Genomic DNA, 25,046 nt, shown 5'->3' on the forward strand with positions numbered 1-25,046 from the left:
TCATCTTTCCTACTTCTCTTCTCCTATTGGTTGCTGATGATTTATCAATTGTTTTGTAACTTATGTTTAATGGTTGTAACTATGATCTGTGACCAATTAATAAAGCAGGGCTGCATGAAAAGAAACATACTTTGCAAGGCATTTTGCTGACGGTTCTTCCATAAACACATGGCAATAAATACAATCACAATGAAAACCATCACTCCAAGGACACAGGCGACAATGAGATACAACATGTTGCTACTCCGGACTGAACCATTTGATTGACCTGCATTGCTCCCAATTCCACGGTCAGGGAAATTAGGTGGTGTGCTGAGGTCTTTTACTGGGTATTCAGATGCTCCAGGTGACCGTTTCACTAATAGGAATGAAAGCAATAAAGGTTGAATGAAAAAATAAATAAATGGTAAATTCATGCAACTGTTATTCTGACCTTTGTCAAAACTTCAGCAACGGCTGAAAATGCTTTAAAATTATTAAATCCATTAGTTAGAGTACTATTAAAATTAGATGCATTTGTTTCGGCATACAGTAAATAATTTCAATCACAAAAGAATGAAAAAAAACAGGAGGAGGGAAGGTAAAGATTGCCATATTATTCTACTTGCCTTCAGCTTAGAGATCACTGTTTCAATTTAGAAAGGCATAATAGAATATATGCTAGTTAGACAATGTTTCTCCCCTTTTGATAAACATCTGCTTTTAAGACTGACCAAGTTTGCTTATTAATAAGCTGATTTATGATCAGAAGCAACAATGATGGATGACGTCACCTAGTTTGGTAATGAAACGTCTGCAAGAAAATCACCAAACTCAAAGAGCACCAAAGAGCCCACAATTGTTTCTTACCTTTGGTTTCACATATCATTACATTGCTGTAGTCACTTTCTCCTCCTTCATTGTAGCACTGCATTTTAATATCGTACGATGTTTCAGGTTGTAGATGGCTTATCAAATGCCATAGTTTTGCACCTGGAGGAAAAAAGGAGCAAAGAGAAATGCTATTTAATAGAACTGTATTCTTTCAAATGAAATGCATTATTAAAAAAAAGGAACAGATAATCTTATAAGAGACAAAAGTTAAGTCTATGAAACTCTGCGTTTGTAGAGTATGTACAACAAAAAACCCACAATTAATTCCAAAATTAAATCATTGACAAATCTGATAAATTGTTTTTATACGGTCAGGCTTAGGCAAGTTTAGGCAAAGTGGTATATTCTGTGTCAGCCTTTTCTAACCTGTTGCTCTCTAAAAGAATGAGTACAAAAATTTAATACCATATTTTTGGAGTATAAGACGCATCGGAGTATAAGATGCACCAAGATTTTGAAAAGGTAAATTAAAAAAAAAAGTTTTTGCACTCTGTAGACCTCCCAAACCTCTGCACACCTCATTTTTTTGTGAAAAACGGGGCATGCAGAGAGCTTGAGAGGCCTGCAAATTGCTCCTGGGGGCTGGGGAGGACAAACACGAGAAAAAAAACAGCCCATTTTTCTCTTTTTTGCCCTCCCCAGCTCCCAGGAGCACTTTGCAGGCCTTCCAAACCTTCTGCACCTCCATTTTTGTGAAGGGAGCGGGGTTTCAGGCGGCCAAAAATGCTGTATTCAGTGTATAAGATGCACCTAGGTTTTCACCCTCTTTTTTGAGGGGAAAAGAAGCGTCTTATACTCCGAAAAATACAGTATATCCAATGGGTTATTACTGTAGTCTTAATAAGAAAATAATTATACAAGGATAATATTTACATCTCATTTAACCAGGCCTCCATGCATTAATACACAAAACAAAGGATCTTACCTTCTACCACATCTCGCTTGTAATCACTATCATTGTCACTATCTGTTGGGCGATAGTAAATGTAAAATCCTTGGATAGGCGTGTTGTTGTTACTTGAAGTAATATACTAAAACAGAAATGTTTAAACATGTGAGAATTCAGAACATTCAATAAGGAATAAAGATGCAGAGAAGATAGATTGAATGACACTGTTAAATTAAACTGCAAAAAAAAACCCCCACCAATTTATGCAGAAAAAGAATTCATTTTCTAGTGCATTTCTATCTTCAGTTTTAAAAATTAACTTACATATTCAATCATTAAAAACGGAAACAACTAGAATTAGAACCTAAGATCTAAAAAATTAATATATCAGCATTTAATATGCCATTTTCATTTGAATATTCTATTATATTTTCATCACTCACATTTACTTTTTATACTGCATTAAACAATAAACAATATAAACTATCAAAATGGAAAATGACCGTATGCAAACCACAGCTGGTTTAGGATGTTAAATATTCAAAGTTCTTTAGATAGCATTATCTATACCTAACAATCTAACACAGAACTTTGTTCTATGAGTTAGCGAGCAAACTGCTTTACTGCACACACGTCTTTTAAAAAACATAAAATGTTATTTCCAGAAGAAGAACTGGATACTTACAGTCCACTTTAACATGATCTGGGTGTCACTGACTGCTTCAGTATAAGCAATGTGAGGTCCTGCGATGGGGCGGTTGGAATATCGATTGGTAAAGCCAGCCACATTATAGGGCCGAGAGGGAGAACTTCGAGGGCTTTCCCCATAATTATTAACAGCAATTACACGGAACTTATATGCAGTTCCTGTCAAGAAAAGAGAGAGGGAGAGAGAGAATGAGATGAAATAAATATCATTCTGGGGAGAGACAAATGGCCAACATTAGGACAAGACATGCGTATAAATACCTGGATCCAAACTGTCAACCTCCACTGAAAGTTTAGATGGAGAGATATTATCTGCTGCAATTAGCCATTCATTATTTCTGTTAACACGTTTATATTCTACTTTAAAGGCAGTGATGGGTGATCCACCATTTGCCCGTGGGATCCAAGTGACATAAACAGAGGTTTCTGATGCTGTGGAAATAGTAGGCCGATCCGGTGCCTCGGGAACTAGAAAAGAAAATTACACGAATCTTCATATAAAATTGTGTACAAAAAACACAATTGATTTTTATATCTGTAGGCTGTTTGTCAGTCAAATTAAAAAGATATACCCAATGTTTAAAGGGCATATGGAATAGACTTGAAGGACAGAAGAAGGTAACAATCAGAGAAGCAGAGAAGCTCATTTCAAGAAGCCCACCTTTAGTTCACACTAACATAAAAGGAGATAGGGAAGTGCATTCAGAGTCACAACATTCTTTTACTACAGCTGCTGCAAAAAAAGTATTTCTGACCAATATGGCATGGGTTTCTCAGTCTGGTCTACACAAGGTAACTTAAGATTTAATTCTAGAAAATTCTTCCTGAAATGCAACTTTTTTCCAGTTTCAAAGACAGAATCAAAGCTACTTATGGAATCAACCAAACAAGCAAAAAGTTGTACCGGCTCTACAATTTATTGACAATCCTATGCAACAATAGTGAGTTACTCCAGAACATATGGATCCTGCATCATTAGCACACCAAAGAGAATTGCATAATTTACAGTAATTCACAACCGTGGAAATTGACAGAGAAACCAGTTAATACCAAAATGAGTTCAGCTTATTTTTTAAAAAAGCTAAATAGTTTTTGCATGATAGTGAGTCTAAAACATAAAGTGAAATTCATAGATTCATGAAAACTTTATACTATCTCTGTTAAGTATTAGCAACTTAGGTAGCTTGATGCAGTGGTTAAGGCACCAGGATGGAAACTAGGAGATTATAAATTCTAGTCCAGTGTAAACATGAATCCATCTGAATGATCTTGGGCCAGTCACTCTTGTTTAACACTAGGAAAAAGACAATGGCAAACCACTTTTGGAAAATCTTGCCAAGAAAACTGAAGGGTCTAGCCCAGGTGGTCCACAGGAGTCAAAAACTGACTCAAAAGCACCCTTCCCACACCAAAAAGCTAGGATTCAAAACCATGCAGATTACATTAATACTTACTGAACTCACTTGAAGTTAGATAGCAATGGAAATAGAAAAAGGGAGAAAAGGAATGTTAGGAAGTCTGATTACAATCATTATCTGAGATATTATCCCGATTGTTTTGTATGTTTTATATCAAGTTATACAAGATACACCATGAAGAAAGGAAAATATTTAATTGGAAAAAGAAAGGTAGAGTGTAACACTAAAAATGTATATTTTTAAGATGTTACCAACTTTGTATGTTGACTCAAATAGTTCAAAATGGTCTTTATTTTTTTAACAGAATGGATATTATATTCAAGATATGAAACCCAACTGGATAGTTTGTTGAAGGTTTTTGGACATTTTAATGATACAAGCTATGGTTTTATTATATTGACCAGAGTCATAACAAATTGGAATCACCCATAAATCTCATAAATTATAAAATCTGCACATTTTTGCAATATAACCAGAGTGACAGAACATGCCCTATATTAGCATTTATTTTAGTAACAGAAAACATTTAACCAGTGTTAAAAATCTAACTAAGCATAAATTCCTTTAATTCAAACACTTTGGCATATAATCTAAAGCTGTTTCATAAAACAAATGACATGTAATACAAGCCCTGATATTATTCAAATCGCAAAAATTTTGAATTAAACATAATTATGCTGGTTCCACAGAACTATGTAATGTTCAGAAGCAGAATGTTGCTTCTTGCTTCAAAAGAATTGATTGCTTCCCCCCCAAAAAAGGCATTTAAACATCTAAAGCTGTCTAAGATCATTAAATTAGATGATCCTCTTATTCTCCTTAGCAGCAGTTTCACAAAACATTGGAGCAGAAACGTTTTCTGGCAATACTGCCTAAAATCATTAACTGCAATATAGGAAGCAGCCTCATACAACTTCAGCCTATTTATCCACCCACCTTATAATGACAAACAGACACTCAGACACACACAGACACACTTTCCAGGTATCAGGCCCTGGTGAATCATATGCTACCTGATCTTTACATAGTCTGCATATCCTATCACTGAACTAAACTAAACTCCAAAGAAGAGTTCAGTGTTTGAAAAAGGTGATCTCTTATTTTCTTTTGAAATGTGTTCTGTTAAACACACAAGTGACCTTGGAAGTGCACCACTAACAGATTTGAAAGGTGGTTAAAGTCCATGTTTCAAAAGTACATTATTTTCAGATGCATTGGTGGGACTTACCACCACTATGTCGAGGCAGATCTGGGAGGACCACGCCAAAATTGTTGGTTGTTCCTTCCTGAATGAGAGGATTTTTAGGAATTGGTTGAGAGGGAGTCTGGGAGGTTTTTGAAGAGGATGACCTTTCTGAGAAAAAAAAAATTGTATTCAGGAAATAATTTAAAACGGCTTCAGGTGTTTTTTGCCTTTTTAGTGTTAGTCCATTACATCTTATTCAGAGGTTGTATTCAGCTGGTTCGGACCGGTTCACTCAAACTGATTTTGGAAATTGAGGGTGGCCCTGCCCACCCGCCCCGGCTCTATGCCATCCTATTTAGGCACATGTTTGAGGCTGGTTGTATGCATGGAAGGTGCACGCACCAGCAAAGCACATGCATGGAAAGCCAGGTGCATGCGTGGAAGGCGCACATGCACCCGTGAAGCGAGCAGGTGTGTGCGCGGTGAGCAGGTTTGAACAAAATGTGAAATCCACCACTGATCTTATTTACATCTTGTTCTATGCAAGCAGGTAACAAAAATGCTAAAAAAAACCATATTTTACTCAGGTTGCTTTGTTTAATTACTGACACTCAAGGAAAGTTCTCACATGAAAATGAGTTAGAAGAGAAGAGACTTTGAGCATCCACAAGTAAACCAATGTGAAATGTCTAAGAAATGCTCTCCCACATATGAAACATCTTTGACAGAGTTGCTCATGGGATGGGGGAATCTGATTCTACCCTGCTTTGGCATTTCCTCTGCTGCTTTGGGAAATGAGAAGGAACTGTTTGTTAGGGGAAACATGTCAGAGGTTTCCAAGTGTGCAAACTTCGGAAAAAAGGTCACCTAAATATATATTTCAGGGAATGATGCGTAGTCTAACAAAAGATTACCTTTGCTTGTGCGAAAAGTAAGCATGGAAGGGTGACCTTCGCCAGCATCATTTTTTGCAACCATCAAGACTTCATATAGACTGGAAGGTTCCAGTTCTGTAAGACTAAGTTCATTTTCACTTCCAGGAACACGAATTGTATACCAATTAGTAATATTGCCATCCAGCTGTAAAAGGAGAATTAAAAAATGATATAAAAATGTAAGTTTACAGGAAGGTAGGTAAACAATTTACTAGTTCTAATGTTGAACTGTATTGTTTATATAGTTGCTATCTAGCTACCAAACTGTATTTAAAAACAGCCCAGGGACGATGAAATGCATAGGACTGCCACAAAAGTTCCTTCACATACTGCAAAAAGGTAAATTTAAATCTTCCTGTAATACAAGGCCCAAAGATGTTCAAAGGCCAACTTTCATTAATTACTATTACTGCCAATGTTTTAAATTGACGTAGAGTAGCATCCTATTTTTTTCCTCTCTCATAGTTAATACCAGGATAGCGTAGCTTTCCAAGTTTTTTTTTAAGCCACAGAAACTAATATTTGCTTAGAGCCAGGATAGTCCTACCTTGCGATATTTCACAAAATAAACATTGATTGGCCGACCACCATCCTTTCCAGATCGCCAGACCAGGTTATACTGGTCTGGCTTAAGTGTTTGTGGAGGGCTGAGAATGATGGGAGCTTCAGGTGGGGAAATGCCACTGGATGTTTTTTCTGTAGCGGTTTTGTCAGTAAGAATCTCGGCCGGAGACTTTCGGGGAAGGCCTGTTTCTGAATCAAGATCTCCATCTCCATCGTCATTCTGGGCAATTTCAAAAGGAGGCGTTTCGGTTTTTGTACTGGCTTCATAGGGAACTGCAGAAGGATTTGGAGATTAAAGACAGGTATTGGCTCAAAGTTCTTTACAAATGACACTTCATACTATCACTTCTCCCATCAACCTTTCTTCGTAACTGAACCAATGCATATCATCAGAAGTGATTTATATCTTTTTAAAAAGGAAATTAGATTATAACAGCAAATAAGAACAGTTTTTAATCCCATTGCAAGGGTCCCTATAGTTTCTAGATTCTTATATGCCTATGTCTACTGAAGGAGGAAGAAAGTTTAATTGTTTCAACATGAATACTAGTATGTCAACAAAATCAAGTTGAACCCAGCTGACCTCAAAACATAACAACACTTATTATAATCTCAAGTCTGCTGTTACAAGTGTTGATTATAGGCCACAATTCTAGAAACAGACAACTAACTATGGTTTAAATAGTACACCTAATTTGCAAAGATCTGGCACAGGAGGAGCATGTTTCAACATAGAAAGCAATAGAAATTTGATGAGATATAAAATGTGTAAGTTTACAATGTGGAAATTTGTGGACGTTCAATTAGTGCAAAACCTCCATTCAAATGGCCCAAATATTTGCACACTATTTAGTAAGACAACTGGGATGGCACTCACCAACTGTAAGGAAAGTCTCTGAACGAGCCAGTCCATAATCATTTGTTGCTTCACAGATGTATTTCCCAGCATGCTCTGTTGTAAGAGGTTGAATATATAAGGAACTTGACCCACTGCGAGACATTATGAAGTAGGCTCTGTCTGCAATGGAATTACCACTTCTTGACTGGGGAGATGACTTGTGTGATTTTGAGTAGAGCACCTGTGAAGGATGGGTGCTAATTATTCCATGCTTGTTGTACCAACGAATTACAGGGGTAGGCAATCCAGTGGCATTACATGACAATGACACAGTGTCGCCCTCTATTGTTTTGGTGTTTGCTGGCAGTGAAGTTATAATTGGCTTGGAATTTTTGTCTAGTTAACAAATGAAAGCAGAAAAAAATACAATTTACTATTCATCCATATGTATAGAGAGACACTTACACATCCACAAAAGACCGTGAAGTTTCGAAGAATAACATGAAATAATAATCCTCTGAAAGAATGCCTTGAGTTACAAATGTATTTATTTTACCAATTTATTCCCTACCTTTATTATTTTAATAACTAACTCAAGGCAGCTAGCGTAACTAGCATTCTTTTCTTCTCCTAACACAATAAAAGATCTTCTCAAGAGAGCTCAACTATCATCGGAAACTTGGATTGGTAAGGAAAAATAAAGGCCCAAGTGATTATTTTTATTTAAAATATTCACATGCTGCTTTGCATGAACAAAATTGTCTTATCTGTTAAACTATATCAAAGGGAAGAGCAAGGATAGTAAAGGGGGGGGAGGGAATGGGAACCTTAAAATATTGTGGGTATTTATTGTAGGTAATAACACTCGAAACAGCAGGCATAAGTTCTGAGAAGCTTAATATACAAGTGGATGACAATTCATAATTTGTAAGAGCTCCGTGGATAATTTTACAGCTCAGGCAAGTTTATCAAAGAAAAAGGTTTCCTAGCAGTGTCCATGCATAGCTCAGTGGTCAAGATTTACTCAGTAGAAATAGCTCACAAAGCCAACTATATACACTAAAGGAGGATAGGAAAAATGTATCATGTGCTTTTTACCTGCTTGGGAATGAAATCTCGCAGTGGACTGTGAAAATCCAATGCCATTGTTTACTAAGCACTGATACAATCCTGTGTCTTCTGGAGCAATTTGATTTATTCTCAGCTTGTTTCCTGAAGGGAAGTGCCGGGAAGAAAGATGGATGGGAATTCCATTATGGTACCAGGTAACATTAGGTAAAGGATTTCCCTGTACTTCACAGGAAAGATGCAAATTTTTGCCCCAAGACATTAACTGATTTTGTAATCCTCTTGATATAGAAGCAGGTTCTAAAGCCAGAGGAAAAAAAGAAAAGAAAAAGGAAGCATTATATCCTGTTTCACTCTGTTGCAACAGCAATAATTTGACTCTGAATTTGTAAATTAAAAATTGTCATCGTACCAAGCACATTTATGCTATAGTTCACGTATTTCACAACTCCAGAATTATCTTGGACTACACAGGAATAACTTCCCGCATCAGAGAGATCCACAGAATCAATGGTAAGATGCGAATGAAAGAGCTTCCATCTGTTCTGAATTAGCACATCTCTGCCATCTTTATACCAGTGAACGTAAGAAACCGGCAGCCCACTAACTACACACTCCAACATCAGAGGTCTATGTTGAGGTATTGCCAATGCCTGAGAACTGGTTGGATGAAGAATATGAAAATCCGCTGAGGAAGAGTCTGCAAATTGAGGAAAAAATTAGCATGAACCTTTCTAATAGTACCTCAAATTCCTTGGATTCCTAAATTGTTTTCCCCCACCCAAAGTATTTTGCTTTGTTTGCAATTCTTATATATTTTTGTTGTAACTATCCACTGTGGAAGTTAGGTCACGAAAGATAATATTTAATTGTAATCTGTTATCTGTGATATTTGGCTAAATTCAAAGCCTGTAAAAAGCTTAATTTTAATTTGCCAAGCTTATTCTGTCATCTACAGCAGAGTTGTTATTTACGATTTGCTCATCATGCTTCATACCTCATCTGCTCTGAACTATTTTAACGTGGGAAATCACCTTTTATCAAGCCTCTCCATGAGTCTATCTGGCTCAGCATGCTCTATTAAAGTACCCCAGGTTTTATACAGGACCCTTTTCCCAATTCTAGCTGGACATTCTATGGACTGGAGACCTAGATACAAACAAAAGATTCCCATGATATGCAAATCCAGCTTTCAATAACAGCCAGTTATTAGTTAAAGGCTAGAAGTGCTTAACATCCTTAACTCTGGGATAATTCGTTCACATACAGCATTTAATAATGATGAATATAGTTACTGGTAGTTAAGACTTTTCAGCAAGCAGGCATTCCAGCAAACTAGATGGATGAGAAACCTAGCAAAGCAATGGCACTGCACCTTGACAGTTTAATTACACTGACATGTAATACTCACTACTGATTACGAGCTTATGTCCAGTAGGTTCAAGTTTGAGATCATCAGTAACTGGATTATATGCTGCACACTTATAAATTCCCTTGTCATCTGAAGATACATTCAAAATTTGCAGATTTCCAGATGGCAGAATAAGGTAGTTTTCTAATACAAATAGAGTTATTTTAATTAGACTACAAAGAATATGAATTGATTTTTCTGTTGAAAATACTGTGTTTAAGTTGTATCATACGTTAAAATGTAAACTTGTAGCAGTTCTCAATAAGATAAGGGACATAAAAATTCACCTGTTGATTGTTCCAGCCATTTTCCCCGTACGCGGAAGCGAACCTGTGCTTTTGGATTGCTTTTTGGTAGCTTGCAACCTATTAAAGCAGTATTCCCTTCTTCCACTGAAATTGTGTTTCTCCATGAAGATTCAAAATCATCAAGATCTAGAAAAAATGAAAGTGTTTTGTTTTATTTTCAACTTTTGGTAGTTTTTGTAGATCTTTACCAAGTATTTGCCTAATAAAAGTTATTGCTTTCAGCTGATTGGATGCTGAATTTCCCCTTCCTAAAAAAATAAATAAGAAAACGTAAAAGCCTTGTATGTGTTCTCAACCATAGTACTTTGGCTGAATAAGTATAAATCCAGCTGCAAATGTGCCTTAGTGGAGAAGCTCTAGTTGTCAGGTTCTTTATAAAATTTCAGAATCTCTGTTTTTTTTTTCTTCACAATGTTAAAAGGATTGCCAGGTGAGTGAGCAACTTTGGGTTTCAAAATAATATATTCTCTTAAATAGTTAAGGCCCCTTCATGGATCAACTGCTTTGTTGTGGCGGAGGGGCTTGAGTAGAAGACTCCAACAAGTCCCTTGGACTGCAAGGCGATCCAACCGGTAAGTCCTAAAGGAGATCAATCCGATTGCTCTTTAGAAGGCCGGATCCTGAAGATGAAACTCAAATGCTTTGGCCGCCTAATGAGACGGAAGGACTCACTGGAGAAGAGCCTCATGCTGGGAAGGACTGAGGGCAAAAGAAGAAAGGGATGACAGAGAATGAGGTGGCTGGATGGAGTCACTGAAGCAGTAGGCATGAGCTTAAATGGACTCCAAGGGATAGTAGGAAGGCCTGGAGAAACGTTGTCCATGGGATCATGATGGGTCGGACACGACTTTGCGACTAACAACAACAAATAGTTAAGGAGGGACTAGGAACAGTTTTAACTCAACTATCTGTCTGACTAGTACCACAGTGCCTAATAGGGTTTATCCTATTTACAACATATTTTTCCGCAGCCAATTTGTTCCCTGTGCAACTGGATGATGTAGTCGATAAATAGTTGCTCTTTAGAGGACTAGTTATTGTACCTACATTAAGCCATGTTATGCATTATGGCATGTAAAGTGGTTGAATTTTACCTTTTTTATAATTTATATTTCACATCTAGCCATTTTGAATAGTCACCTTGTGCCCTTTTTGCAGCACAACTGACCAAAATAGCAAATGAACCAATTGGTAAATACTACGACATTAGCAGCAGAATCTTAACAAGCAATCAAACTGTTTGCCAATAAAGTGACTTTTCAGCTTGTGTTTTCTACACTGATCTAAACTAACTGATAACTCAACTATAACTTGATAAATGTCTACTTTGCTTACATGGCAATTCAATGCAATACTGTTCTAGCTGCAATCATTTCATCAGCAATCAATACAGTACAAAAGGCACTTAATGTATTCAGAGTTTTCTACAGTCCTTAGCATCTGTAAGTACCAACTAATGTTCATAAGCTCTCAAGAGGATTTTGCTATGGGTCAGTACTCTACAAAAACATTTATTCTTCTCAATTATGAGAAGTTTTTCTCTTATGGGTATTTTGGATATGCTTCAAAAGCAAAGTATATTTATAATGGAAATGTATCAAGTTCAGGCATAAGAAAGGAGTAATTCAAACGTTTTATTTCTGATCTGAAATTGTCAAATTACCCTCAACAGAAATAAGTCTTCTGTGCAGATACGGGGGAGGGGGGAAGCGGAGAGAAGGAAGCAGGGCATCTTTGTTTCCACGTTGTTTAAATTACCAGCTGAAACTTTGCAGGGCTGATAAATTGTAAAAAGAGTATTTAATAATTGGACTGCTCAACACTTAGTATTTGAAGGCAAGCAAGCACAGCACCTCCTTAGAAGAGATGCTACTTTTTACTGGGATCAGATGGCTGCATTCTGCCAAGGAAAAGACATTGCTTAGTTTAAGGAGTTGCAAAATGATCCCGTTTTGCCCATCTGAAGCTGCATTTTGTTTCATACCTGAAGAACAGCACCGCCTTAATTTATAATTAAGTGGGATAAATTAGGATTAATAAACCTATTAACAATAAGCTTAGCTTATTTTTCTTTCAAGTAAGAAATAACTAAACATTTGTTTAAGTCATACATATACACACACACGTGTGCAAAGAAATCTTTGAAGTGCTACACACACACACATGCACACACATACAGCACTTCAGAGATTTCATTCCGTGTAAGTCTGTTCCTCTCTGTGTTTGAAAGAGAATTTTTATAAGCTTCTTTCTACATTAGTTCAGATATATCCATACAATTTTACTTTGCTCTAATTTTGTGTGTGACTAAACCTACTCTGAAATAAGTTTTGTTTAGAGATATAAAACGCTCAGAAACAAAAGAGGCCAATGGGAAGAATAAAAATTTTATGAGGTGTACAGTTTCACCATCAATCAGAATATAACTTACATGCTACAGACACAGTTGCAGGCCTGCTGACTATTGCACCAATACTGTTATTAGCAACACACTGGTAGGTTCCAGAATTTGAAGGGCTAAGAGAGAAAATGGTAAGGGATCCTGGTTGTGGGTCTACTTGTTTGATCTTCTTATGCAATTTCTCTCCATTGAATAGCCAAGAGAGATGAGCTGTAGAGGGTTCAGCGGAACAGTAAAGTTGTATAGTAGCTCCTGGCTTCTGGACGGTAGAGAGAGGTTCAGAAATAAAGTGAGGAATCAACTCTAGGGAGGGGAAAAAAAGACACACATATATGGTGTTTATCACTATTGTCAACTGGAAGACGTTTATCAGTCTAAAAGAGAACATTAGGAACATATCAAGGAAAGTGAATTTACCTGAAGCTGCAGTGGAGAGGAAAACTGTAAGAAAGAGCAGTTCTTGTGAAGGTACTGGATCAGGATGCATAATGCCAAGTTACAAAGGCTGGTGGCAGAGAGCTTCAGAGTAATATGACTCAGTGAGGAACCTACAAAAGAAGACAGTGTAGGCAACATCTTCAAGGCATATTTTTCACGAGTGAAAATGTAAGGCTTAAATATGTATAAAGGTAAGTTGACGTTCAACTTCATGGACACATCCATGTAGCTTTCCTGGCAATATGACAGAATCGGCATGCCCTTTCCTCCTCCAGGTACTGCCTGCTAATCTCATCTCAAGTACTAACCTGGACTGATCCCGCTTAGCTTCCACCCCAGCCAGCTAGGTGTTGACAGCTAACATAGTTTCAACCATATGTACCAGAACTAAAACACAGAATGGAAAGCCTTTAATACCCTCAATCTTTTTACTTGTAGAAACATGTATGAATCTTGTTATTTTTAAATTCACAGCACACTCCACAATTCTATAAACAAATTAGCTATCTTACCAAAAGGAAATAACCCCAAACAACTTCAGCCTTGTTGGTTTCTGCTACTTTTAAACAATAAACTATAAATATTAACCCTTGGATTTTTCTTTTCCCATAGGTTCTTTTGTAGAAGAAAAAAGAGTTTAGGACCATATCAGAAAAAAGTATTTTGACACAAGGAATTTATACAAACATATGCATGGTTCTTTATCGAGGCTATAGTTTTTAAGACATTTTGGGAGACCTCTGACAACATCTGATGAGAAGCACAAGAGAAGAGGCACAAATCAACTACGCCTTTGTAGAAAATAAAAATTAGGAAATTGATTGATTTCAATAAGCTATGTAGTCAGTCTCTTTAGCATAGCTTCCCCTATTGAGTTTGTTGTCAGAAGCCATCTGGGAAGGACATAAATGGTGATTACATTGCCATGGGATGCTACAACCATCATAAATAGATGCAAATTGTCAAGCATCCAAAATTTTGATCACATGGCTTTGGTGAGGCTGCATGGTTCTATGGCTTTCTACCATATCTGGAAGACCACAGGGTCCCCTACCTAAATTATATACAATTTATATACAACCACATAGTGCTTTAATCCTAGAAAGTGAAGTTGGATTGTAAGATTCTTGCCAAGGCACCTTTAAAGTAAAAAGTAGTGAAGCTACAGTATTTAAACAGCCATTCCCCTCACTGCCATTGACTCTCCAGTGAAGAACAGAATATTTAAGAGAATCTACATCATAAATGGGAGAGAGCTGCCATGCAAAGAACTTTTTTTTTGGCTAACAGTAATTAGTAGTAAGCTACCAATAACTGATATGCTACCCATTTTAACTACAGGACTGATTTTGTTGTTTAGAGAACTGTTAAATCTGCTGAAAAGTTTATACGTAACAGGCATTAGTATTTTCCATTAAACAAGGCTGTCCTTAATTAAGAGACCTGAGTGAAACCAAGAGTAAGAAATATATGTTTGGGTAGATTTTGGGAGTTTAATAATCACAACTAACGACACCAAAGGAACATAGCACCTCTGGGGTTTATTTACTAGGCACTCCCACCTTTTCACAGGCTCAATCAAGCCAGCCAAGCATGCAAACTGATCCTGTTGCCAGCAAAAGCATTTCCTTTCACTGTGGTCAGCTAAAAACAGAGGAAGAAAATGGAAATGACTTGAAGTTATGGCACCAAACAGACCAGACAAGCAAGGAAATAATCAACTCCACATGAGCCATTTCTAGCCCATCACAATGAAAAGGGACCATGACCAGCCCCAGGAAAGGTCACCAAGGGGGGTGGGTTTCACACACAGAAAGAGGCAATAGCAAGAAGCTGCCAGCTGCAATAAGCATCAGTGTGTTCCGAATTACACTCACAGAAGGACTGAGTTCAAAGTAACTTTTAATTTGATCACAAACTAATGCTAGCGATCATTTTAAAACCTTACTGATTCTATTATTCAAAATAGGAAAGATGTCTCCTGTATTTTGGTGGATTAAAATACAAGTTTGATGTAGCAAGGGAAAGAAAAAATGGAGACAGTGCTGGTTTCAAAGTTTCAGTCCCTCAACTGTATTCTTAGAAGTTCTATGGCAGCAAAAGATAAGTCAATAGCACTTCTTCCAAATAAAACATATTTGCATATCACTGTAAACCTCAAAATAAATAATTCTCGTATATTTGTAACAGGGCTTTCTTTTGGTCCATGTCGCTTTGACTTCTACTATTATTCACTGCGGCTAAGAAAAGGAGTTAGTTGCATGGGTTATTTGACCTACAATGTAATACCATGCTAGTGTATAAAAGTAATTTTAAAAAAACCATTAAAAATGATTTCTAGCATTTTGGCTGTTACAATTAATTATGATCCTCATTTCACTCTGACAGTAACTAAGCATTACTTTAAAACTAAGAGTCAATGTTTCTTATCAATCTCTTTTAGTATCACTGTATTTGTGACAAACAGGGCTGAGTCTTTTAATGGAGGATACTGTAGTTGATTATCAAGAAAAAAATGTGCTAAAATTTAAACTGGCTCATGAAACTGCAGATGGTTTGAACTAAACACTATTTTTTCTCATTTTAAATCACAGATGTGTTCTACAAAAAAGTCTTTAGACAGTGCTAATCATGACATTTTCTTAAGACAACAGAACTAAAACAACGCATTATCTTGGTGAACAACTATCATTATGGTTTTTTTGGTAAAATACATAAAAGTGCCATCTTCTTACAGAAACCCCTGAATCCAACATTTATAAAGCATACAATGATTAAAGCAGGAAACACAGAGGTGGGTAACCTGCGACCCCACATTCGTTTTAACAGCTCCCAGACCTAAAGCTTGCCACCATCTCCCTTGGCGATTCCCCCTCTTACGTTTGACTTTAAAACAAAAAAATAACTTTTCTTCACATATGGGAAGCTGGCTTCATATCCTCTAAAGTTATTTTTGATCCAAGAATGCTTCAAGGTCTCAATTAAGCCACATTTATTTTGCAAAATATAGGTAGTTCTCGACTTACAACAGTTCATATAGTGACGGTTCAAAGTTACAATGGTACTGAAAAAAGTGACCTAGGACTGTTTTCACACTTATGACTGTTACAGCATGGTCAATGAACAAAATTTGGATGCTTGGCACTTGATTTATGACAGTTGCAGAGTCCCAGGATCATGTGATCACCTTTTGCAACCTTCTAAAAAACAAGGTCAACGGGGAAGTCAGCTTCACTTAACAACCGTATTACTAACTTAACAGCTACAGTGATTCACTTATTTACTCTGGCACAAAAATCATAAAATGGGGCAAAATTCACTTCACTTGGCAACTAAACCTTTGGGCTCAACTGTGGTCATAAGTCGAGGACTACCTGTACAAACAACAGGTGACTGCAGACCACTGCTTCATATGCCCCTCTGCCCCTCCCCACAAAGAGACAAGGATATGTAGGGTAGCAGGGCTGGCTGCCCCCACCCCAAAACCAGATAAAAATATCTTGTTACTTTTACTTGAACTGAAGGCAAGCTTCCCAATCTACTTTTCCTTTCAAAATATAACAAGGACAAAACAAGATGCAATAAGTACATCTATTTTTTAGCTTGTATTTTAATCTGCTGGCACTATTTCTAGCCTGAATATGAAACCAAACTAGTACCCCCTAACAGGTGAAACTGCTTTATAGGGAATTCAGACTTTAATAATACAGTAATAACAATCTATTAAACTTGTGTGGTACTCAATACCCAATGACTTCCAAGCTCCCTCATGAAGCAAACCAAATTCTCACTTGCTCCCAGAAAGTTTAATTCCAACTTTGTTTTCCATCACACTAATGGCCTCCTCCAGCACTTCCATCAGCCAAACAGCCTTTTGTGCCTCCATGATGCACAATGCCTCATTACAAATATTTTTCTTTTTCTAAAAAGTACAGTGTATTAAATTAGTTGCATTCTGAGACACTGGAGGCCAGCACCCTAGTGCTTTGGCTGGTGCTTTCTCCACGTTTGTCACTTATTCTCATTCACAACTACTTAGCTTACATCACATCCACATGTTGTTTGTGTTTTCTTTTATGCCAGTCTTCTACCATATTAAATTCCTACTCATGAAGGAAATGAGTAGTGTAAGAAAAAAAAGAAAGTGACCACATAATATATGAAGCAAATAGTTCCTATTGATTGTCAGTATATGCAGCATAGAATGCTAGGTAAGAGATAATGAAGCATAGAAGTACACAAGTTTTCAACTAATATCCATAACAATGGTCTACATATTTGAATTAAAGAGAAGTGAGTTTTTTGTTACTTTGCTGTTGAAAAAGTTTTGATTTATCAAAATCAAAATGTAATACCAGAGTCATTTCATGACTTAAAATCCAATACTTGAAAAATGCTTGTTCAGCGTTGTTCAGATATTTAATTCAGTCCTTATAAACCTTGATGGGAATATTCCTTAAAAGGCAAATGTTTGGGAAACTGAGCTATTTTGTAATCACTTATAGCAGGAAGTAAATAATCCAATGGGGTAGAATAAATTTCTCAGGTTAATGGACAAATGTACAAGACTACTACCAAGCGGTGTACATTTGCGAGAACGAATGGCAATTTTTTTCTGAAACTTCTCAAATAGTGGAATCAAATGAGCAGAAAATGTTTTCATTAGTTTTTTTGTCCCCATTAAAATGACCAATGCCTCCAATACACTATGTTGTTTTCCTTGTGAACTTAAAGGAGAATTAGTTGGAGAACCAGAAAGAGGAAGAAAGCAATAGAAGTATGGAATAAATTATCTTTAAAAAAATCACCAAATTTAAAATATCAGATTTACTTGTTTAATACTAGAAACAGGACAAAGTTTGAAGTCCAAACTTGTATTGGGAGCAACAGAGAAAGACCTAATAAGAATTCTTGCTGATTAACATAATTTTGACATAGCAATGCTTGCTTATATGGAGAAACATTAGTGAATTAGTTTTAAGCCTTAGGTAATAGACCTAATAGTATGCTAGAAAAACATGAAAATACAGGGTATTTATAAAAATGCTGGAACTGACCAGCAGAGGGAGCACAGAATAGTCAACATTTGGTAGAACTGAACAGAGTGTAAACATTTACAAATTTGTAGGAGAACAAAATAAACTGGTCTACCAAAATTAAATAGATGAATATTTTCAGGTGCGCAGAAAATAATCTTCAAGGTTTTCACAATAAATATTTGATCTGAAATATAATTTCATTCAACTGTTGCAAAAATTCAGAAAAACTATATAGTAATCTTGCAAACTGACTATAACAATTTTTTTTGAAATGATGTTTCAAAACTATAGCAGATGTTTAGTGGTTTAAACATAAAAATAGAAAATTAGGTCTAGTGCTGTTCAGTATAGTCAAACATATCCTGTCTATCATGTTGAAAATTAACCACTTTTTAAAGCTTATATTACAAATTCATTTTATCGTATATTCAAATACATGATCAGTGTTAGCATTTCAAACAATAAACTGGAACAATATTAGATAAATTTGTAATCCCAGTGGACAACTTCACATATTTACTCTATCTACCAATTCTAAACATTGAAAAGTCACTCAAACAATAAATTCCCTCTGATGTTATTGTTTTATATGAGCTTCAGTGTGTCAACTGCAGGTTTTGTTTATATAAGCTCAAAAGCAAGCTTCCTAAATCTTTGAGTAAAAAGAAATGTCAAAATATTGGGGCCAGTAAAGAAGCAGAGATTGTGAGTGACTGTGCCAAAAGAGAGTGGGTGTACATATTAGAAACAATTATCATAAAAATATTCACAAAACAGAGGATTAATTCCTGATTATTTTTGCAATTACGATTGGATAAGATATCCAGTCAACAACCACCTGGCTCTATATTATTAATAAAATGAAACATAAGACAACTCTTTAACAGAAAACCTATCTAAAGTGGCTTAGCTAAGCCAACTACTTACACATAAAACAAGCTTTCAGTACAAATCACTACTTTGTTCTGAAGCACTTCTTAGTATAGAATTACTACCTGATAATAAGCACTACTCATCTTAATAGTAATAAGGATATTTTTCCTGAGATAACTGGTTTTTACATATAGGGTTCAATTATCTACTACATATACATTATCAGCATTCTAGAAATAAAATAAACAATATTTGATTAAATATTTGAAAACAGTACTTTCTCCTGAAAGAGAAGTTAATCGCTTACCAAGAATTCAGCATAATACAAATTTGTAATAGGCACAATAAAAATAATGCTCTGCAAGAAAACCCCAAATTTGCATTATAATTACTAGAATGTTATCATTTTAAGAATTGGAAAGCTGTATTTTAAACATGTTAATCACCTTCCTATTTATATAGATAGGCTACAAAAAGCATATGCCACTGCCTACTGTATTACATTTCATTAAAAAAGAGTAACTCACCCACTTCACAAGTACAATTGTCTGTTTTCACATACCTTCCCCAAGAGTTTGCCTCTTCAGACTAAGAAACAAGGAATCAAATCAGATGATTTCATTAAGTGTGGATGAACTAATTTTAGTGCCCCAAGTACAGCACAGATTGACTTTAAACATTAGTGTCTGACTATTCTTTCAGGTTGGGCTGTTAAGTCATGCCTTGATTTTAGATCTGCCAACACATGGATTCTTCTACTTCAGTTCAGCCTCCCCCACTTATCATCAAGAGTGATATACTTCTTGTTCTATTTCCCCCACCAACTCCCCCTGCTCCCTTACAAAAAAAAAAGGCACTGCAGGGCAGAAATTCTTCAGGTGCTTGCTAATGGAATTCCCAGGGTCTATGAGCCGCTTCGGGGATCAAGAGATCTCATAGCTCCCGCTGGGGTAAGAAGCAGCGAGTCTGTTCCATTTAATCAAATACAGAATGAATTTTCAACCCTATTCACTAGGTTGTCTCCAGGGCTCCAAAAAAACACCAGGGAGCTAGAATCACACTAATGTGGCTCTTTCAGGCAAATATAATTAGTTTGATTTTAAAAGAGCCACATTAATATCACCTCGGTCCTATTATCAGATTGTGAATGATAGTGATACTGTATGTTTTAAGCTTGAAAAACTGAAGGATAACTGAACATGAATCATGCAAAATGCTATACATTCTGCATTGAATGTTTCGTATTATACCATACTGCCTGGTTTCATTTTAACAGCAAGGTAGTTAGTCATGGTTAGCTCTTTGTGTATTAACAGAAACCAGCAGTGATTCCTCCCCCCCCCCCCGCCTTACAGTTTCTTTTAAAATAAAATCCCCTAATAACAGGACTCATATGGAATGCTGCACATTTATACCTTGAACTTCTGAATCCCTAAGCTATAATTAATAAATTGACTATTTCCCAATCAGGCATATTTTTATATTTAAAAAAACTGGCTTAAAATGCAGAGAACTAGTCCTAAAGAATTTTCAGCTATCAAAGTATAGCTGTCATTTATACACAATAAAATATAGCACCTACGATATGCATAATAAAACTAACAGAAATGAGTTAACGCTTTATACTAGATGCAAAAATAGCTCTGTATGAATTTTATATCCATGAAGAAATGTACAATTATAAGCTTCCCACCAGGAATTCAATATTGTGTTCCCTTGACTTTTACAAAAGTAGCACAGCTGTTTTATTCCACTGTATACAAGACCCAGCCACTACTGTATTATTAAACTTGTCAAAGCATGCTGTCTAAACAAAATCAATTTCATTATTTCAAAGTCAAACCACCTGCAACCATGGCCAGTGTGATGTAAAAATACAAACTAGAACAAGATCCAATTTTTTACTATTTTGGAGAAGAGGAATTTTTTGACTTTATACATTTGAATTATATTAAATATCAGACAAAAATAAAATTAAACTCATAGCTAATATACTTGTTACAAGCAATACAAGTGTCAAGACAGAGTATGGCTGTAATCAAAGATTTTGATTCTATTTATGAGAACTGACCCTTCCCCCACCATTCTCTCAATCTTGTGTATTTTTGATTAATTAATATGCTGAAAGCACTTTACACAAGGAATGTTCTTATGTAAACCCACATATCAAAATGAATTATATTGATGATTTATTGGATGCAATGAAACTAAAATTTCCTTTTTAGATTTGTTTTTCTTTTCACACAACTTTTTGGACACTATGCAATTTTGACATGTGTATAACAGATAGCAGTAATGCAATCTGCTCCTACTAAGAATGTTCTCTAGTTGAGCAGCACATAAAAACAGTTAAAGTTTCCAGACAAAATGTGGTGTTTCATCTTCGCCCAAATAAAAACCTCCCAACATATTGCTGCTATAAATACTCTTTAAGAAAAACAAGATGCAGCTTACAATTTCACATTCAAAAAGAACTTTGCCAAAAGTTAAACAGTTTGAAGATGAGCCTCTCAATCATGTTTCTCATTGAAGTACCAGGCACTGCCTTTGGTTTTATCAAAAGCAACTTTCTGATCAAGTCAATATCAACAGGATCCAATTATCTGCTTCTTCTTAGGATTTTGTTATGGAAATGAAGTATCATCCTCCATAGCAAAGAGAAATAAATTCCAGCTAACACAAGGTTATTCTATTTCTCACATGCCCCTGGAGTAACGTTAAAGCTAAAGTAATCTCTAGATTTAAGAAATAACTTTTCCATATGATGCACAAAGAACTAAAAATGATTATGATAAACTAAAGAAGGAAAAAAAACATTTTGAAATCAAAAGTATCATAACAGACTATTCACAGGGAGACAAAACATTAAAAGCAATGGCTTACATAAGTCAACTTATGGTGAGGAATAAATACAAGTGGATATATATATACAGAATAATTAATTCATCTCAGATTCTGTCAAGGAAACAAAAGCTACACATGGGTTAAGAAACAGTAAAGCAGGGTCAACTCCCTTCCATACATACTGTCTGATTATATATAGGAAGGAGGAAGTAACAGCAACTCCTGACAAACCCCAGTGTTATTTTGCATATGCACTTTGCACTTGTATGTGCTCAAAAACAGGTAACTTTTCTTTTTGCTCTCCCCCTCCCCTTTTAAACTTTAGGGGAGCAGATGTTTTGGCATCAGAAAAGCATCACTTTTAACTCCTTCTTTTCAATGTCCTAGGATTTTTAGATAGAGAAAAAAATGTACTTCCCATTGGGTACCTATGTGCACATCTGAATGGCCCTATGAAGAATTATCACCTCTGCACACCTTGCATTTCCTTTCCTTTTGAACTTCCCTATGATTAAGACCCAACTGTGGGTGCAAACTGACTGGTCTCTTGGGACAGAGCAATAAATGACGGGCATTACAACCCAGAAAATCTACCCTACTGTATACCAGCTGGTCTTTTTAAGATGTCAGAAGAATTTTAGGTTGATTTTGGTGCAGCAGTTCAAACCCAGCTCACCCTCTGCAAGTCCTTAATGTTTAAAGGAAGCCTGTGAGGCTTTACAACCCCACCCACCCACCCCCACAAGCCCCCTTTCCCTCCATGCTCAACAATAGCGATCCAAAAGAGAGATGTACCCCTTTGAATCTTGCCAATCCATTTCTCCAAAGACCCAAGAGAAGTTTTGGATACCCCAAAAGATGGGGAATTCAACAACTCCCCACCATTGAATGGGAGGGGGGGGGCGTTGGAGGGGGAGGGCGATCATAAATCTACCTCCAAGGTGCCAAGCGCTCTTTCATCTTCCTGTCGCCCCCCTCCTCTTTTCCCCAACCACCCCCTCCCCAAATGGGTGTCACCAGCCTTGTTGCAAAGGGTGATGGTGAAAGCCGACCGGCCTCCGCCAGCCTAGCCTGCGAGCCCGTGGGTGGGTTTCCACGAGATCGCCCGTGGGGAGGATTTCGCCAAGCCACCCACTCCACTATTTTATAAGCCCTTTAAGGTCGGGGTTTCCACGGGCGCCCCCTCCTCACACCCCCATCCCCCACAGGTAATGGCAGGCAACCCCTCTCCCTCACCCCAATTGCAGGACACGCAGAATGAAAACAAGGTCGGGCAATCCACCAGAGCATCCCTCCCTTCCCCGCGTTTCACCATCCCGACCTGACCCACGCGCGGGGTCTACCAAGAATCCCGTGCGCGCGTTCACACGACCTCAAGCGCGCTTCCCGCGTCCCCTCCTTCCCCGGTGCCCCCGCCGCCTGCCAACCCAGCAGGAGGGGGTCCCCCCCCCCTCACACCTCTCAGCCGTCGCGGCGCTGGCTGCGCCCAGAGAGGCTCCGCTGCCGCTCGACAGACGCTCCCCAGGACATTCCAGTGAGAACCGGCGAGGCGGACGGGAGCCTCCATCCAACACCGGCCGGCCGACCCAGCAGCCCGGTCCCGGTCCCCGTTCTGCCGCCGCCGCCGCCGCCGCTCCGGGCGAAGCTCCCTCACGCGCTGACGGACCGACGGGCTGAGGCGACGCGCGAGCCACCGAGCCTGCGCGCCCGGCTCGGCTAGAGGCGCCCGCAGCGGAGGAAGCCCCGCCCATCGCTCGCGTGCACGGCCGCGCTCACGCGCCCGCCCCAACCGCCGCCGCCTCTCCCCCTTTCTCCTCCCTCTTGGCCTCCTACAAGCCCCGCCCTCGGCTCCCGCTCAGCCAACCGGCGCTGTCCTTCCAGGCCTCTCGCTCCTCCCCCTCCCCGCTCTTCTATTTTGGCTTGGATTGGGAATATACCAACTGGGATGACAGCGGGAAGAAGGGGAAGGGGTGCGAAGATCGGGCAAAGCGGAGTAGGTGTTCGGTCTCCGACCGCTAGTACAACATAAGTAGCGTTGAGAATACGTGCCTGTTCTTTTTCAAGGACGAGATAGATTATGCAGAGGTTCCAAGCTTGGTAACTTTTAAGATTTGTGGACTTCAACTCCCACAATTCCCCAGTTAGCATGACTGGCTGGGGAGTTCTGGGAGTTGAAGTCCACAAATCTTAAATCAACATCCCTAAGGATCAGCCCTCCACCTAGTTTGAATGTAGACTTTGCCTTTAAGAAAAGGAGGAGGGTGGGATTATTTTGGTTCCAGAAGGTCTGGTAATTTGATCAATGCAATATTACTTTTATTTATTTAATTAAATTTATATAGCCATCCTTCTTAGGACTGTGTCTTTTTTTTTTAATTAGGGGAAAGTCTGTGGGTTGGTTGATCATATTATTTACAATGACTATGATTCCTGGTTTTTCAGATTTGAAATATCCGAATTGTGGAAGAATGGTCTTAATAGTTTAACTTTAAATGTCCCCCTAGACCAGGGGTCAGCCACCTGTGGCTCTGGAGCCGCATGTGGCTCTTTCATCTCTCTGCTGCGGCTCCCTCTTGCCAGTTGGCTCCACAATTGATAGGAATATCAGTTAGGATAGGTAGAGGAAAAAGGATGCCGTGCTAGGAGGGGACTCTATGGTGGGGGAACTGGACATCCGGTCGGCAGAGGAAAAAGGATGCCATACTAGGAGGAGACTCTATGGTGGGGGAACCGGACTTCTGGTCGTCTCCAGAATTGAACTTCCGGTTGTGGCTCTTTGAGTGTTTAAGGTTGCCGACCCCTGCCCTAGACGGATCATAATATTTCTAATATTATTGGATGTTTCTAATAATGTTTCTAACAGCAGTTATTTCTAATGTTGCTTAAGGAGGTTTCTTAACAATAGAAAGAGATGGCACATAAGCAACATGGAAGCTGTGTTCATGAAACACATTTAACTCCACCGTTTAAAAGACTTGAAAGCTGCATTTGCATACCACTAAATAATAATAAAAGATATCGGTACATGTAGTCCTTGTCTTGCAGCCACAATTGGGGCTGGAATTGAGGTTGCTAAATGATGCAGTCATTATGACCGCCTGATTTTACCACTATTTTTGCCACAGTTGTTAAACGAGTCACGCTGTCGTTAAGCAAATCTGGCTTCCCCCACTGATTTTACTTCTGGCGAATGGCAATCCCCTGGCTCCAGGATGCTACAACTGTCATAAATACATTCCAGTTGCATAAGCAC

At 37.9% G+C, this 25,046-nt stretch overlaps 1 protein-coding gene across 2 annotated transcripts in view; it reads right to left on the minus strand.

Moving 5' to 3' along the window:
- CDON (cell adhesion associated, oncogene regulated) overlaps positions 1–25,046 on the minus strand; it is an 81,616-nt gene that overhangs the window by 13,246 nt on the left and 43,324 nt on the right. The window contains exons 1-16 of one of the 2 annotated variants that reach the window (XM_032229243.1): positions 23,252–23,509; positions 13,017–13,147; positions 12,630–12,902; positions 10,178–10,324; positions 9,891–10,034; positions 8,892–9,179; positions 8,510–8,779; positions 7,451–7,807; positions 6,557–6,846; positions 5,989–6,154; positions 5,117–5,242; positions 2,732–2,938; positions 2,448–2,629; positions 1,799–1,904; positions 850–972; positions 131–358 (exon numbers count right to left, since the gene is read on the minus strand). In XM_032229243.1, coding sequence (XP_032085134.1) covers positions 131–358; positions 850–972; positions 1,799–1,904; positions 2,448–2,629; positions 2,732–2,938; positions 5,117–5,242; positions 5,989–6,154; positions 6,557–6,846; positions 7,451–7,807; positions 8,510–8,779; positions 8,892–9,179; positions 9,891–10,034; positions 10,178–10,324; positions 12,630–12,902; positions 13,017–13,086 — 2,977 coding nt within the window. In that variant the 5' untranslated portion in view covers positions 13,087–13,147; positions 23,252–23,509. Of the gene's footprint in view, positions 1–130; positions 359–849; positions 973–1,798; positions 1,905–2,447; positions 2,630–2,731; positions 2,939–5,116; positions 5,243–5,988; positions 6,155–6,556; positions 6,847–7,450; positions 7,808–8,509; positions 8,780–8,891; positions 9,180–9,890; positions 10,035–10,177; positions 10,325–12,629; positions 12,903–13,016; positions 13,148–23,251; positions 23,510–25,046 lie in introns of those variants that run through there. The other variant, XM_032229244.1, reaches the window with a different exon arrangement.

This window comes from Thamnophis elegans, chromosome 13 (genome assembly GCF_009769535.1).
Source record: "Thamnophis elegans isolate rThaEle1 chromosome 13, rThaEle1.pri, whole genome shotgun sequence".
NCBI lineage: Eukaryota > Metazoa > Chordata > Lepidosauria > Squamata > Colubridae > Thamnophis > Thamnophis elegans.